The sequence below is a fragment of the Guyanagaster necrorhizus genome (genome assembly GCF_019112545.1).
Source record: "Guyanagaster necrorhizus MCA 3950 unplaced genomic scaffold BT62scaffold_36, whole genome shotgun sequence".
NCBI lineage: Eukaryota > Fungi > Basidiomycota > Agaricomycetes > Agaricales > Physalacriaceae > Guyanagaster > Guyanagaster necrorhizus.
The window spans coordinates 181,432-197,200 of record NW_025064915.1 but is presented as its reverse complement, the minus strand read 5'-3'; the positions used below and the strand labels follow the sequence as shown (position 1 = coordinate 197,200).

Sequence of the window (15,769 nt, the reverse complement as noted above, 5' to 3'; positions counted from 1 at the left end):
TCTGGAACATGATTCTTCCATTATTTAAATCAAAGAGGATAGTTGACAGACGAATTAACATTACATCTCGAATACATTTGCTTTTATTTTCCCTTTTGCGTTGACTCAGAGACGACCTGTGTAACGATAAGCCAACACCGTGGGACTGGCATGGACCGATTACGCACCAACGTTGCCGAGGTCTTCACAGGCTTCCTTGACACGAACAACAAGCGTCTTCTCACCCTCACGCACCCAGACACGAGGATCATAGTACTGTGTGTTCAAATCAATCTCAGCAGGAACAATATAACTGAACCGAGAGATACGCACCTTCTTGTTGGGCTTGTCAGCACCCTCAGGATTACCAACCTGAGTCTGGAGGTATCCACTCTTGTTCTGGACAAAGTCCCGGATACCGACAAGATAAGCGAACTGAGTATCTGTGTCGACGTTCATCTTGACAACGCCGCTGCTCACAGCAGTTTTGATTTCCTCCTTGGTGGATCCAGAACCGCCGTGGAAGACGAGGAACAACGGCTTCTCGGCTTTTCCACCTAGTTTCTGGCTCGCGTATGCTTGGTGCTTTCCGAGCAGTCCAGGCTGGAGGCGGACGTTTCCAGGCTTGTAGACGCCGTGGACATTACCAAAGGCGGCGGCGATACTGAAGTTAGGAGAGATCTTGCTGAGGGCGTTGTAAACATCCCAGATGTCCTCTGGCTGGGTGTAGAGGCTGGCATTGTCAACGCCTGTGTTGTCAACACCATCCTCCTCACCGCCAGTGATACCAATTTCCATCTCAAGCCACAGGCCGAGGGGCGCCATGCGTTTGAAGTACTTGACGCATGTCGCGATGTTCTCCTCTTTTGGTTCTTCGGAAAGGTCGAGCATGTGGGAGGAGAAAAGGGGTTCCTGGTGTTCCTTGAAGTAGGCTTCGTCGGCTTCAAGCATTCCGTCGAACCAGGGCAGGAGTTTGTGGGCGCAGTGGTCACTGTGGAGAATGACGGGTCTATGACGGAACGTTAGAATACAGCAAAGCGCTCAAGGAACAAACGTACACGCCGTAAGCCTTGCTTACAGTTCGAACGTGGACTGCGGCAGCTGTTGCGCCTGCAATAGAGGCTTGCTGCTTGTCGTTGGCCAGGCCCTTTCCAGCGAAGTAGGCACTGCCGCCTTGAGAGACCTGGATGATGATGGGCGATTTGATGTCCCTACAGTCGCGATGAATAAATCACCGTTGGGTCACGGTCATGACGGGGCTTACCTGGCAGCCTCGAGTACAGCATTCGCTGTCGAGGATGAGGTTACATTCTTGCGACATGAACATGAGTGTCAGGAAATCGGATATGAATGGACAGCTCACGATAGCCTATACGGTAAATACCGGTGATGAGTACAGATAACAACTGGCAGCTGCAGAAAACTCACAGGAATGGCAAACTACACGAAAAATCAGCACATATGCACTAAATTAAGCGCTATCCAGCGCACCTTGTTCTCCTTGGCGTATTCGAAGACTTTGCGGACATTATCGCCTGTCAACACACCAGCCTATGGTCATCGTTATCGTCGGTGTCCAACATCAACCGTCTGCGACACTCACCGGTACGATATCGAGGATGCCCATAGTATTGTTGTGGGAGAAGAAGGAAGATTGGAGGTGGTGGTCAGTGTTCAGGAGTGATCGGATTTGAGTCTCCCGCGAAACACATGCTGGATCGAACCGGCCATTGCCGGAGCGGTTGCCCCAGGAACGCTGTGTTGCATCACGAAGGATCCGTTCAAGGACACGGTTTCGAAATCGACATACGTCGGTGGTCTGCTGCGTTTCCGAGGGCACGCTCTCCTTGCCGAAAGAATGGGTGATGTGCGACATATCCATTATTACTTCCGGAAGGCTGCCTCAAAACCTCCAGGTGAGCGGCTTTCTCATGTTCTTTCTCCCTGAAATTTCTCGGAGGAGAAGGAGATCAGTTTGGTGGGGCAGCTACTAAGGAGGAGGCGAAGACGCAGGTTCAGGTGGAAGAAAAGGTCGTGGATGAAAAGCCTGAGGAGAAGCCAGTGGTCAAGGATGAAGAACCGCCAGCTCCTGAAGCTGTCGCCGTGGAAAAACCAGCTGGGCCATTAGGTGAGGCTGAGGCTGACAAAATTGCGCACGAGTTATATCCTGAAGAAGCGGACTAAGTGCTAGCCCTCCGTATATGTTCTGCGAGTAGTTTTCCAGTGCTTAAAATATTCAACATTATGAATAGTTCGCTTGATTATACCAGGAATTCCTGATTTCTTCCCTTTACCCTCTTATGTCGGCATTTTTGGAACTGTTCGTTATCATTGATTCTACTCTGTATGGATGCCAGTATATGGCTGCGTGATTACGAGAAGCTAGGGCTCTGGTCTGCACCTTAGCGTCACCAGAGGCGGGGAGGTTCGCTTGATTCTTCGAGGACGCGACGACCGACGCCGCTGGGGGACTATATGACGCGTCAATGAGCGCGCAGTCACTCATGAAAAATGAAAGAAAACGTACGAGAACCAGAAGCACCGAGCATGGAAGTGTTGGAGCCAATCTTTACAACGGTGTTATGTACCTATAATGGCACCTAAAGGAAGGCGTCAGGAACAGCATTTCTAGGGAAGTTATGATATACCGCTGATGACGACGATCTTGGCTGAGTCGTCGGAAACCACAGAGGTGAGGCGGAGAGAGTGGTGACCGTGGTGGTAGTGCCGCCAGTTCCCCCGGTAGTACTAAGCACGAGTAAGGATGCCGTTAGAAGTGGAGAACACGCCCTCGCTGGTGCTAGTCCGCTTGACGATCTGATTGGCTGGGGAGGCCTAAATTGGCGCGCGAGTATGTCGACAGTCCACTGCAGGGGACGTGACGCGTACCAGGACAGAAACGAGCTGGATGGCGGCAACCACGGAGAAGGGAGAGATCCACTTCATGTTGAACCGCCAGGTACGGGAAGTAAGCAAAAGAGAGAGAAACGAAGATCAGGGTTTGATCGTCCGTCAGTGTTGCAGTGATCCCTCCTTTTCACTGCAGTGTCGAACCTCTTACATTATGCTGCAAGGATACTTATTTCTGCGCAGGAGTTTTTATTTGGCGTCAAAGATGATGGCACAAGAACCAAACAAAGAGCTCATCACTTGTTACCGCTCCTCCACAACATTCTTTTTCGTATTTCCTGTTGGATGTCCCAAGGGCCCCGGGCATATTCTGCTAGCACATCTATCTTTGTGCAACGTTTTGCGAATTTACGAATTTCGTCTGTGGGTACGAAGGATTGAACAAAACGCGGCCTGCCTGATCATTTTCCTTCAGCTGCCCTCCGGCTCGACAATATTTCACATATTCTATTAGAGTCTGGCACTCTAATAACGTTCATTTCTCTCCATTTAGTGCCCATTTTCTGCCATGCAAGTCGGCATACGACGACCATCAGGTTCTGAAACGTACGACTTGCGTGACCGGATCCATGCCGGCGACAACGATCACATAGAGGCACACGCTGAGGCGGCCAATTACATGGACGAAGAAGAACAGCATTCCGTTCTCGAAGACGACTCTGATGGTGAGGAACATTTCGAGGACGACGTGTCGTCCGATCTCTCCATACCCAATGAAGCCATCGATTTCGACCTCGTATACGCATTCCATAGCTTCGCAGCGACGGTGGACGGTCAGGCCAACGTCGTCAAAGGCGACAGCTTGTTCTTGATGGATGACAGCAACAGCTACTGGTGGCTGGTCCGCGTCTTGAAGACCCAGGAAGTGGGATATATACCGGCAGAGAACATTGAGACACCCTTTGAGAGGCTAGCAAGACTCAACAAACACCGTAACGTCGACGTAAGTCTGCTGGATTCCATCTTACCAGTCGTCTGACAAGTGCTCTCTAGCTAGCACAAGCAACCCCAGACGAAGAACTTGGTATGGCTCCTCAGGATCGTATTAATGTCGAATACCAGCAGGGTTCCAACCAGTCACATTCACCTATATTAAACACCACTCCTTCTCGCTCTCATACCCGTGGTGTCTCTTTCCGCGCTGGCTACTATGTTCATCGCTACCTGCCTGCTCTCTGGCACGAAGAAGAGGAAGAGGAGGACGATATCGAGTGGGACGACATACCCTATGAAGGTGAAGATCCTGATCTGGCCGAGGAGGAGCATATGAGGATGATGGAAGAACACGCGGCGAGAGGCATCCGCATACCAATGGAACCTGACGATGGAATGCAATGGGAGGATTCTGCCGCAGAGGAGATGAGATCCCGACAACAGGCGGCTCGGGATGCGGACGCTCAGGCTACAGGTCCCAGCGGTGCAATCTCCACATCCCAGCGACCCGGAAATTCGCAGCAACAGCCCTCCCAAGTGCAGCCGCTTCAAATACAGCAAGAGCAGCTCACGCGGACTCTCAGATCACCATCATCTCAGGAACGTCTCCTCCAAAATAGTCCCACTGGTTTGAGAAACATTGATCCCGCCGAAGTCATTGAAACTCGTAAACTCACGGCCACGCCTTCCATTGCTCGCGATTCCGATGAAGCTTTGAAGCATACTGGAGGAACCGTGTCATCTAGTGTCTCTATTCAGCAGCGGCAACAGGAGGAGGAAAGGAAGAGACTTCGAGATGAAGAAGACGAGGCTGCGAGGAAAAGACAGAGGGGTAAAGAAAAGATGGCGCCCCCCGTGAGCTCTGCAGGTGTCTCCCAAGGGAAACCTTCACCAGGCCCTACATCTGGCAGTGGCAAATTGCGTAAAGAACGGACCGAATCAGACGATGACGGGAAGGACAAGAAAAAGAAAGGCGGTATGTTCAGTATTTTTGGGAGGAAGAAGGACAAAAATGGTGGGAGTAAGGAGAAGAATAATTTGTCTGGTTCAGTTGAAGGTGACGGACGGACGTCTGAAGATTCGAGCAGATCTGGTCATCGACCTTCAGATTTGGTTGCTACTCCTGCCCCCAGCAGCCCCATGCAGCAGCAACAGCAGCAGCAGGCACTACAGCAACAGCAGGTGCAGCAGCAGCAGGCACAAGTAGCTAGGGATGCTGCCGAAGCTAAGCGTCAACAGCCGGAACAGCAATCCGCGGCGATGAGCTCACCTCCTCAGGTATCGCAGCTACGTCAACGCGATCAACAGCAACAAGCGTTGTATCTACAATATCTCAATCGCTCCCCGGCATCTCCTCCGGAAGCTCAGCCTTCTTATGGCCTCCAATCTGCCTCTGCCGTCTTGCCACCAAGCTCGTATCACAGTCCTTCAGGGTCCGCAGGGTCTGCGACTGGTTTAACTCCACCAACGACGCGCCAACGACCCGGCTCTTTGATCCTTACGGCCTCTTCTATGGATGGCCAAGGCGTTCCCGACCTCAGTGTCATCCGCGTCTTCACCGGGAAAAATCTCCAAACCGACGCCACCTTTAAAACCGTTCTGCTCAATTCATCCACCACCTCGGCTGACCTGGTCAAACAGGCGATGCAGCGATTCCGCTTACCTTCTGCCGAGAACGCGCAAGATTACTATCTGGTGGTAAAGCAAATCGAGGGCTCGTCGGCAAGATTGCAGGATCAGGAGAAGCCTTTGGGCGTCTTTGAGACGCTCGTGGAAGCTGCGATGGAGATGCCGAAGGTCAAGAGGAGCAGTGTGGGGAGTATCAGCTCGATAACAAGCAATCTTTCGATGCACCCTGCAATCAAGAAGCTTGCAATGAATGACTTTACGGATGATTCTGCTGTCAAATTTTATCTCAACAGGGCTGGTGACGAAGACGATAGTCTTGAGAACGAGGAAACCTTGCTGGCTACCGACCTCTCTGGTGATTCGGAGATAGTTTCTTCGCCTAAGCAGCAGTATTTGACCGTGTCCACCGCTGCGACCACTGTCCCGACGGAGAGGTTTAGTTCACCGTCGTACCGATTTGCGTTGCAGCTCGTAATCTACCCAGATGACTTACCGGACGATATGGTATTTGATCCTCAAACTGAGGCAATCGTGTTCAAGGAGACGTTGAACCATCGCCCTCAGTCCGGTTCTGTGGCGTCCCCTGGTATTACCCAACATCTCCGTCGCAAGGTCTTTGTGTTCCCGAAGAATGTTACTGTTGCAGAGGTCATTGAACTTGGCTTGGAGAGGTTTGGTATCCTAGAAGGTGTGGTCGATGGAGGCGACGAGGTTGAGGACAAGTCGACTAAGAGAAGGAGTATTTCTCGCGTTCGCTATGGTCTCGCTGTTGATGCTGGTAATCACGGTAAACTTTTTCTCTGCTCTTATCAGCCAATGTCTAACTAATAATCTTCCAGAGCGAGAACTGTCGCCGTCGAGCAGAATTATTGACGCATATCCCCGGCCGCCCAATTATCGTGCAGTGGATCGGCGTTACCCGGACAACAAACGTCGTTCTATTGATTCGGCTCAGTTGTTGGGTAGCACGGATGATGTCGGAGAGGACGATCCTGTGTTCATCCTCCGACGTGCCATTTCGTATCGTGCTTCCTCCTCTCGTCATCGGATGTCGGCGCCTCTTGATGAGATTGCGCTGCGCAATCTTCACCGCGAGTCTGTTTCTAGTACGGGTTCTGAAGTCCCTGCCGCTGGTGCATCTTCAGAGACAGCCATGCCGCTACAACCTTCTCGTCAGGAGATCATCGAAGCTCAACGGCAAGCCAAACGTGCCAATCAAATGGCAATTGTTTCTGCGCAGACTAATTCCGTTAGGGGATTGGATCTTCTTTTACCGGGAAATGCTATGCTCCGTAGTTCCCGATATGACGCCAATGATAGGATGCGCTACTCATACGTGGAGCCAGATGGTGAAACGTACGATATCAGCGACCTCGTCGAGGAAGAACTCAAAGGAAGCGACCGAGCACACCAGAACGATTTGTTAGAAGGTGTTTTGGACAACAGAGGCAATAAACTGGATCGTGTCTTGAACAAAATCAAGTCCGGGAAATCTGGACACCGACGTCAGCTTAGCAGCGGCAATAGCAGGACGCCTTCGTTGCGATCGACATCGCCTTCCTCGCAATATTCATTAGACGATAATACTATTGAAGGTATCGCAACGCATTCGCGCTCAACAACGCCTGCTTCGGCGGGTCTAGTGTCAAGAACACCGATTCCTCCTGTCAACCCATACGGTCGTGCATCTCCTGAAGTACGGAGTAGGGCAGGAACAACGACACCTACGGTGAAGCCCACTTCTGCTGCTAGTCGTCGACAGCCATCCATCGGTTCTGTAATGTCAGATCTCTCGGGTTACGTTACAGCACCTACTCCGCCTGCGATATACTCCAAGTCATCCACTGATAGCACTGATTCCGGCGGTACAGCGCAAAAAACACATCCAACTCGTCGACCGTTCCTTCCGAAGGATGATTTTGGGGTGTCTAAGATGCTGGCGGTAATAGAGTATAGAGCCTCCAAGTCGGCTGCTGCTCCTCTACCGAAGCTAGATCCCGTCGACGAGATGCTTTTTGGGCGGCCTCTTGATGCAACTGGTTTACACCCGAAAATTCGGGAAATATATGCGAGTTCTTTCGAGAAACTTGCGGAAATGGATAAGGTTCGTTTCTGGCTTACATGGTGGCTATTCTTATTGATGTGTTTCCGTGTCTAGATTCTTGACGATCTCATATCTCAGCATCCTTGATCTTTTGCTTTCGGTTCCAGTTATATGTATAAATGATACCCTTTATGTGTAGGCTATCTTGTGGAGTGTAATGCTTATTGTTCTTGGCTCTGGACCATCCGAGGTATCCGTATGAGTCATCTGCGCGCATGTTGGCTCATCTACAGAAAGGTGGGCGGCGTTGCGCTCTTTCTATGGTATTCCCGTCCTACACCCGCTCTTTTTCCTTCTTTGAGGATATCTGATGGTTGGTAGGGAAAAAGTCTATACCGACGCTCCTAAATTCATTTTTAATTCCATCGAATAACCAAGCCAGGCGCAGTCGCGGTCAGTTCGGTCAGTTTCATCCGTTGTTCAAGTATAAAAAAGGGTACTTAACTTATCTATCAAACCTCCATCCACTATGCATCAGACTATTGAAGCACAGTCTTTTCTAAAGTTTCTTTTCTCCGGAATCCCTCTTGACTAAGTCTTGAAGCCATCACTCGATGAGGCAGAGCTTCGCCGTCTTTTTGCGACCGACAAAACTGATGAACGGCTCAGCAACCCTTATGTAGGACTTGTGAATGTATTCGATGCGCCGGAGAATACCAATTAAGTGACGTGCGCGCGAGAAGTCAAGGACACGGATGATCTGATAGCAAAGTACATCATGGCACTCAGCGAAGAGAACCGTCGACAGAACGGTGATTCTTGTATGGTCCTTGACATGGACGCGTTCAGGAAAAACTGGCCCATCTTTACCGAAAGTCTCTCTCTCAGCTATTAGACTGGAACAATGTCGTCGCAGCTGATGGTTTTGTTCTTGCTTGCTTGACACCCTTACCAGAGTATGCTACCGTATCCAGGGGTGCTACGAGGAAGTTCTACCATTCCAATGCGTATCCGACCTCAGATGTGGATCTGTTTCTTGGGGGGTATGACACTAGAAGAAGCCGAAGCAAAAATTTATGAGGCTGTGCGGGAAACAATAGGTAGCGTAACCGTGAAACGAGGGAGTAACGAGCATAAGGAACAAAAAAGTATGGAGTGACGGAACAAGAACATTTGAACAATGGAACACAACAGACACAACGAAACATAGGCCCTGAGTAAGTACAACTAACCAGGCAAAGAGTCGCAGTACGGAGCAACACGAAGGTATCTCGCCTGTCCAAGCATAATCGTAGTTGAAGATCCAGGAACCATGCATTTTCATCGAAACCACAAACCCGTAACCACAGAACTGCAAACACAAGGACAAAAGGAAAGCACCGAGCAAACATAGGATCGACATGGCATAGGGAGCAGCAGAACCTGGTCCCATGAAAACCACAAAACGCAAGGGGGCACTTGGATATTGCAATACGGTTAAATGATATCCAGCTAAATATTTACACCTTCCTGTATCTGCCGTGTTCACCTAACATATTGTTCCTGTATCCCTGAGAAACGAAAACCTTTCCTTCTTCGTATGTGGAGATTGTAAAATACCGGATTCAAAGCAAGCTGACCATAAAAGAACGATCCGAACGTCGCAGATATGGAAATCTATCGCCCACATCCATGCTGGCACGCCGAGGCCGGTCGTGCGTACAGTCAACATAGCCTCTTGCCGAGCTTTAGACCTTTGAGCATGAAAGAGAAAAATTTGAGGCGAGAATTCGAATGTTGATCAGTGGGCGTTGTGTATCAAATATCAATTGGGAGATCGAAGCGTGTTGAGGGAACGCAGAGGTCATGAAGAGGGCAAGAGCTTTTCCTCTTGTTGGTCTTGCCCTGGCCCCAGGGTGACAAAGTTGGTTGCGAAGGACCGGAGATGAAGCTGAAGGACACATGCGCCAATGTAGGCGTGTGTTCGCCTCTCGCCTCTCGCCTCTCGCCTCTCTGAATGTGTGATACTCATAGCGGCGACGGACCCACAACTCGCATACCATCCTCTTTGACGCCGTGTGTGAGAAAACCGAGGTCTCATCGACATCGATCGCCTTTCCTCCAAACCTCAAACGTACTCCAGCGATTAGAGGCTGAATACGCCACCACGAGCATTTCAAAACGCGCTTGGATGGTCACAGGATGAAGAGAGCGATATTGGGACTGAGTACAGCGATTTCTGCTGCAACGCCTTGCACCGACATGTGTACATTTCTTTCTCCGTTCAGGCCCTCGTCGCCTTGGCCATACAGCCGTCGAAGAAATCTGTAACCGCCATGGAAAACAGTATCGCTAGTGATAATGCTGGACACCAACATGGGGAAGGCAGAAAGACTGACGATACCACATCCGACCCTTCCTGGTCTTCATCAAGCCGAACGTGTGCATGCAGGCCGAGGGTTCTAAGTGGAAGCGAGCACGGATAGCGACATGTCGGATACACTGAACAGTCGCCTCAGAGATTCGGGTAGCTCCATGGGCTCGAATGGTGTGGTGGAATGGAGATCTGTTCCAATCGAGCACATATCTGAATGGCTACTTGAGCAGGTATACGAACACCGATAGCCATAGATAACGCCACGAAATCTTCAGGCATTCTTGATTTCGGATTTCGAGGACATAATGGCTGGAGGTCCAAGACGGCAATGGTTCAATGCTTTAACGTTTGTCGCTACCCTTCTGAGCCTGATGGAACGACGCGTCAGATCCAGACACAGAAGTCAGAATGGCAAGATACGCACCGTATCTCTCTTCACGACAGAAAAAGAGCATCTTCTTCGTCTCTTGGCTGAACGGCGTATCCCTTACTTGATAGATGATGGACATCCCCCTAGCTCCATGGACTCGGATGCTGGTGCAGCGAGGGGCAAGACTTGATTTGGAGTTGGTGGGGACTGAGATACGCGTTTATGGTGACGGATGTAGATTTTCGTCAACGTGGTGGGCAGGTCTTGACGGGGCGAAAAGTAACTGTATATCTGAAAAGAGGCCAGCATACTCGACCAAAACAGATGACCAGCTGCTGAATGTGTAACGACAGGTAAAGAAAGGTGCCTCTATAGCGAGAAAGACGTTGATAATCGCATTGAGCTTGACTTGCTGGAAACCCTGCTGTCGTCCAGTTGTTGCGCTGCTGGATGGAACGGCGATTCTATTGCTATTCATGAGAAAGAGGTAAGGATGCTGAGAACCACGACGCACTAAGATTCGAAGCTAATAGTCGCCCTCCTGCATATCGCTCGTCATAGTAAAAGGGAGTAACTTCTTCCAAATAAACGTTCCTCGTTGAGAGTCAGCCGTGTCTGGATGCAACATTAATCACGAATCATGAATCTACACCAACTGGACTGCACTTACTCAAAGAAACCAGTCATCCGCTGACGCCAGTCAGGTCGTCGTTATCCAACTCGTCCATCCTTGAAATCGTGTCTGGTGCTGAGGACGGCATCGGTATCATGAAGATTATTGAAGAAGAAGCGTGGCGTGAGAATGCAGTCCTCCTTCATCCGCTTTACGTCCGCTCCTCATGATCATTTCTCCCAGCTAGGGATACAACAACCAGCAAACGCATAGTCAACGACATCAATGGTGGCACTCGAGCACGCCGAACCGACGCCAGACCGGGATGCCGTCAGCAAGTCCGTGCTCGAGCATCAAGGCCAAGGACCCAAGGACCAGAGTTTAGCCTCATGTCGTTAATGGAACTACGCCAGCATGTACCGGTGCTAATCCACGATCATGAATCTAGTACGAGCATTGCTGACAGATCAATGACCCATGTCTCTCCCACCTGAACGACACTCGCTGTCATCTCCGCAAGCGGTTCTCACACTGAAGAAATGATGATTAGCGAACCGTGATTCTCTGGTAGATTGAGATAGCGGAGGTCAGCATTTGCATCCACATTGGGGCTAGAGGGACACGCCACCATAAACATGACGGGCAAGTCCATGTACCAAACAATCGGATGGAGCTGTCAACGGCGATGTTGCCAATGGAGGTCTGTCACTCATCGATCGAATCTGGTAAGATATACTTTCTTTCGACATCATAATTGGATCACAGTCGACGACCTCTGTTGATTCAGCGGTGGATCGAGGCACGGAATGCAAGTACAAGGCAGAGAGCTATGGTGGACGAGTGGATCATGATGGGCAAAGCGAAGCACGTAGGTTGCATGGGGAGCTTTGTATCGCCTTAGGGGATATCGCGAAGGCCATGGAGCGCTGTGCTTACCTTTCCGACCATAGATAGAATCAATGTTGGTAGGAAAGGGCGCGTTAGAGCGAAGGGGTTCTATACCATTCGAGTATGCATTCGATGGCTACCCGAGCGAATCAGTAATGATGGCCCTCAGAAGCCAGAAGCTGTCCTCTATTCGGGGGATGTTTGTGAATCAGGGAACCGCTATAAGTCATCGTGGCGCCAGGACGACGGTGGGTTGAAAGCTCTGGTTTTCTTACTGACGTTCGTCGCTGTCCTTCTGGGCCTGACGGAATGACGTCTTAGATCGAGATATGGAAGTCAAAACGGTAAGATACGCACCGTATGTCTCTTTACAACAAGACGGGAATCTTCTCTTAGCTCTACGGCATATCCTTGGCTGGATCGATGACCTTATCTCTTCAAAACGTCGGAGGGGTAGAGAAAAGTGTGAAAAGTGTTGGTTGTCGCGATCCCGGTAAGCTGAAGCTCCTCACTCGAGGGCATGAGGCTGGCGACTGGCACTTCTTATAGATACGTGATATGCAGACGTGTTCGAGGGCTGAGGATGGATGGCAAGAGACCGCAATACGTCGTTACCAGGGCTCACATTTGTGAACGCGGGTATTATAGGAATATACCTATTCAGACAGTCTTCAGTGTGAAATCGACGAGGTCAAAGTAGAAAGCTTGCATGAATTCAAACATCACGACACGGAAATCGCGACAAGCGTCTCAGTTGTACGATATGTCGTTGTCGTGCAAAAGAGCGCATTGGCCGAAGGAAAGCCGCACGCTGTCTCTCGATTTACATGCCAATCCGTCTTTTCCATTCAGATAAGGTCTGCCCACTGTACTCTGAGGCCGACAATGTGTCAACGGGCTCGTCATGATGGTCTGTAATGCAAGAAACCAGGGGGAGTAGCAGAGGATAATGCGACTGGGTGCGGCTGATAGGCAGAGTGGGAGCGAGCTCATACATTTGTGGGTAGATCGTGGGGCGATCAGCAAGAGGAAAAGCTCTGCCATCTGCTGCTGTTACCGCCGTAGAAAGCCAGGTAGACTACTCCACGGCCATTAGAGAGACATACATGTATTACCTGTTGCAAGGGGCGATAGGCAAAGCCGTGAACGCCTCAGCAGCAGCGTCTTGAGGGCTCGTACGATGGAAATGAAGTTGCCGCTGTCGCAGTATGAAAACACAAAGCAAGGAAAACAAGAAAGAAGGATGCACGATACATATTCGTACTTCACAACAAATGATCACCGATGATACAGCACGTATCCACACATAATTCGTCATGTCCTGCTACCCTCTTCATCGCCTCTGCTTCCAGCAAACTCCTCCAAAGGACCGGTCCACGATTTGGGCAATACAAGCGGCATCATTGTCGGAAAAAGAACAAGATAGCACCCGGCGGCTACAGCGGCTTCATACAGCGCTAGATAAATGATGGTGGTGGTAAAAAGCTATGAGGCGTGGGGAAACTCACACGCCTCCATCAGATTCATATCACTGCAACGTGTGTTTCTTCCACTCGTACACTCACCATCGACCGTACAGCACAAACACAAGAATGCAAGCTCCATCCCAGGCCGTCTCTCAGTCTCCAAGTGCAGCGACACCTGTTCGATCTGCAATCCTCGCGCCTCCAAACCTCGCTCCTGATGATACCGACTGGATTTCAAATGCCAGTCTAACTTTCAAGGTGCTTGCAGGTGCAGGTGAACTGGATCGCACAGGCATTGCAAAGGCAATTGCGAATATTGCCCTCCCGATCCTGGAGCTGGCTCAGGTGTGAATCTATCATCCTTTGCCAATATTGCATACTAAAAGGTGCACATTATTCAGAATAATAAGAAAGCACATGATGATCTAAAGGATACTATCAAGTATCTCGATGAAACACTTAGCTATGTCTCTGAGGAGATCAAGCTCCTTCAGGATGGTCAATCTTTGACTGGCAACCAAGCAGCCTCCACCCATCCGCTAGCACGTCTACAGCAAATGGGTGATGAATTCATCTCGTTCGTCATTTTGTTTGATCTTGGTATGAGTATGGAGATTAATTTCTGCTATGACCAGTCACCTCAAAGATTTAAAAGATGATCTGAACAAGATCTATGGAAAGAGAGGGTTCTTGGCAAAGATCAAGAAACCATTTCAGAGCAAGGCCATTTTAGATCGTATTAACCAGCATAAAGAGTATGTCAAGGAAGCTCGAGATAAGCTTGTTGTATGTTTTTATCTTGCAATGATTGAGAAGGATACTGATATTTCTCAAGGGGAGTGCTGTATTTTCAGCTACTAAACAAATTACTGCTATTCATAATCATCTGGTGAATATTCTTATTACAGTTACATTAATGTATATTAATACTCTCATAGTTGAGTCCTAAAATGGTTCAGCCTATCCGGTATGTCTCTATATATTTTATAGGGTATAATAGGTCTTATAATAGTCAATTGATTAGTAGTATTATGGTGTCTGCTATTCCTCCACCTCCTCCATCCATATTTGAGGGTAGAAATGAGTTAGTCCAAGAAGGCATAACCAATCTTCTTGCTGATTCTCCTTGTTCTATTATCATTATGGGATTTGGAGGTATGGGCAAAACATCTTTAGCTTTGAAGTTGCTGCATAATGTAGCTGTGAAAGCTAAATATGGGGCTCATAGATACTTCATTCCTTGTGATACTGTCTGCAGTGCTGAGCCTACTGTTGAGGCATTGTTGGAGACTATATCAAAGTTGATGGAGTTGCAATTGACTGATGATGCAGTAAAACAACTGCATACTATATCAAAGCCAACAATTTTGGTTTTGGATAATTTTGAAACACTTTGGGAGAATAGTAAAAATCAACAGGATGTTCAGAGACTTTTGGAACAGTTGGATTCTGTGCCACAGATTATGCTAATAATTACTATGAGAGGACAAGTTCCTCCTATAGATATAAATTGGCTAGAACTTCCACATAATGGTCTGTTACCATTAGCTGAATCTGTCTCATTGAATGTATTCAATGCTATTTCAGGGCATAATGTTGGTGTGAAAAAAGTCAGTGAACTAGTAGGACAACTAGCAGGATGGCCATTGGCTATTATGTTGATGGCACATCAAGCTAAAACTGTTTCTCCAAAAGTACTTGTTGAAAGCTGGAAGAAAGAAAAGACATTATTATTAGCAAAACCTGGAATTCAGCCTCATCGATTAACAAGTGTTGATATTTCAATCAAGATAACTCTTGAATCATCATTGATTTCTTCAAAGCCAGATGCTTTGAGGTTATTAAGTGTGATATGTAATTTTCCAAATGGCATTCCTACATGGACTAGTCTATTGAGTAAAATAGTACCAGATCTTGCTCAAATTACTTTAATTATCTTAAATCTATTGCAATCTGGAATTATATATGAAGATGATAAAGAAGGATTGAGATTATTGTCACCAATTCAGGAATATCTCAAAAGCTATTTTCCACAGTCAGATATATGTATAAAGAAGCAGTTCTGTGCTTTTTATCTGAATGAAATTACAAATAGACACCTGAATAAACTGATTTCAAGAGAAAATACAGAATTTGGTGTATCACATTTGAAAAATATTAAATGGCTATTAAATAATATGCTGGATAATGCTATTACTGAAAGAGAATTGACAATTATATATGATTTTTGCTACTTTCAGTATTTAATTTCAGATTCAGATATTTTATTGCTAAAACTAGTGGAAGTAATAGAGCCATTGAATCTGAAATATTTATATGCATCAGCTTTACTGTTATGGTCTTATAGATTGATGCAACATAATCAATGGATAATGGCAGAAAGCAAAAATAATGATGCAATACAAATATTTAAAGAAGTTGAAGACACTTTTGGAGTAGCACAGTGCTTGCAAAGCTTAGGAAAGATTTTGCAAATGACACATCAATATTCAGATGCAACAAAAAATCTTAAGCAAGCAATAGAGATGTTTGAAACTATTGGGAGCAATCTTGGAGTAGCACAGTGTTTGCGAAGCTTAGG

At 48.1% G+C, this 15,769-nt stretch overlaps 8 protein-coding genes across 8 annotated transcripts in view; 4 read left to right on the top strand and 4 right to left on the bottom strand.

The window, feature by feature from the left end:
- Positions 1–88: 88 nt before the first annotated feature.
- On the bottom strand, positions 89–1,625 carry BT62DRAFT_936916 (uncharacterized protein). The gene is made up of 9 exons (XM_043187211.1): positions 1,583–1,625; positions 1,471–1,530; positions 1,408–1,419; positions 1,343–1,348; positions 1,244–1,290; positions 1,038–1,190; positions 313–988; positions 168–255; positions 89–116 (listed from the first exon to the last, which is right to left on the bottom strand). The coding sequence occupies exons 1-9, from the start codon at positions 1,604–1,606 to the stop codon at positions 106–108; spliced, it is 1,077 nt and encodes a 358-aa protein (XP_043035102.1). The 5' UTR covers positions 1,607–1,625; the 3' UTR covers positions 89–105.
- Positions 1,626–2,361: 736 nt separating this feature from the next.
- BT62DRAFT_1011407 (uncharacterized protein) lies at positions 2,362–2,925 on the bottom strand (the record flags this gene model as incomplete). Its single annotated transcript, XM_043177783.1, has 5 exons — positions 2,362–2,450; positions 2,507–2,567; positions 2,628–2,727; positions 2,765–2,814; positions 2,869–2,925. The coding sequence occupies 5 exons, from the start codon at positions 2,923–2,925 to the stop codon at positions 2,362–2,364; spliced, it is 357 nt and encodes a 118-aa protein (XP_043035101.1).
- A 201-nt stretch (positions 2,926–3,126) lies between these two features.
- On the top strand, positions 3,127–7,913 carry BT62DRAFT_936914 (uncharacterized protein). The gene is made up of 5 exons (XM_043187210.1): positions 3,127–3,252; positions 3,305–3,832; positions 3,883–6,238; positions 6,291–7,555; positions 7,610–7,913. Exons 2-5 carry the CDS (start codon positions 3,509–3,511, stop codon positions 7,640–7,642), a joined length of 3,978 nt encoding a protein of 1,325 aa, XP_043035100.1. The 5' UTR covers positions 3,127–3,252; positions 3,305–3,508; the 3' UTR covers positions 7,643–7,913.
- A 515-nt stretch (positions 7,914–8,428) lies between these two features.
- BT62DRAFT_474989 (uncharacterized protein) lies at positions 8,429–9,189 on the bottom strand. The gene has a single exon (XM_043181084.1). The coding sequence runs from the start codon at positions 8,884–8,886 to the stop codon at positions 8,488–8,490; it is 399 nt and encodes a 132-aa protein (XP_043035099.1). The 5' UTR covers positions 8,887–9,189; the 3' UTR covers positions 8,429–8,487.
- Positions 9,190–9,286: 97 nt separating this feature from the next.
- On the bottom strand, positions 9,287–9,779 carry BT62DRAFT_936913 (uncharacterized protein). The gene is given in 3 exon segments (XM_043187209.1): positions 9,287–9,474; positions 9,489–9,608; positions 9,674–9,779. 2 exon segments carry the CDS (start codon positions 9,535–9,537, stop codon positions 9,293–9,295), a joined length of 231 nt encoding a protein of 76 aa, XP_043035098.1. The 5' UTR covers positions 9,538–9,608; positions 9,674–9,779; the 3' UTR covers positions 9,287–9,292.
- Positions 9,780–11,462: 1,683 nt separating this feature from the next.
- Positions 11,463–11,894, top strand: BT62DRAFT_936912 (uncharacterized protein; the record flags this gene model as incomplete). Its single annotated transcript, XM_043187208.1, has 2 exons — positions 11,463–11,559; positions 11,622–11,894. Coding segments are annotated over exons 1-2 (194 nt in total), but the record flags the coding sequence as incomplete, so codon positions are not given.
- Positions 11,895–13,314: 1,420 nt separating this feature from the next.
- Positions 13,315–14,105, top strand: BT62DRAFT_1011403 (uncharacterized protein; the record flags this gene model as incomplete). The annotated part of the gene is made up of 5 exons (XM_043177782.1): positions 13,315–13,533; positions 13,590–13,788; positions 13,844–13,974; positions 14,024–14,032; positions 14,097–14,105. 5 exons carry the CDS (start codon positions 13,315–13,317, stop codon positions 14,103–14,105), a joined length of 567 nt encoding a protein of 188 aa, XP_043035096.1.
- BT62DRAFT_474919 (uncharacterized protein) overlaps positions 13,861–15,769 on the top strand; it is a 2,991-nt gene continuing 1,082 nt past the window's right edge. The window contains exons 1-4 of the mRNA XM_043181083.1: positions 13,861–13,974; positions 14,024–14,077; positions 14,127–14,159; positions 14,216–15,769. Coding sequence (XP_043035095.1) covers positions 14,220–15,769 — 1,550 coding nt within the window. The 5' untranslated portion in view covers positions 13,861–13,974; positions 14,024–14,077; positions 14,127–14,159; positions 14,216–14,219. The remainder of the gene's footprint in view (positions 13,975–14,023; positions 14,078–14,126; positions 14,160–14,215) is intronic.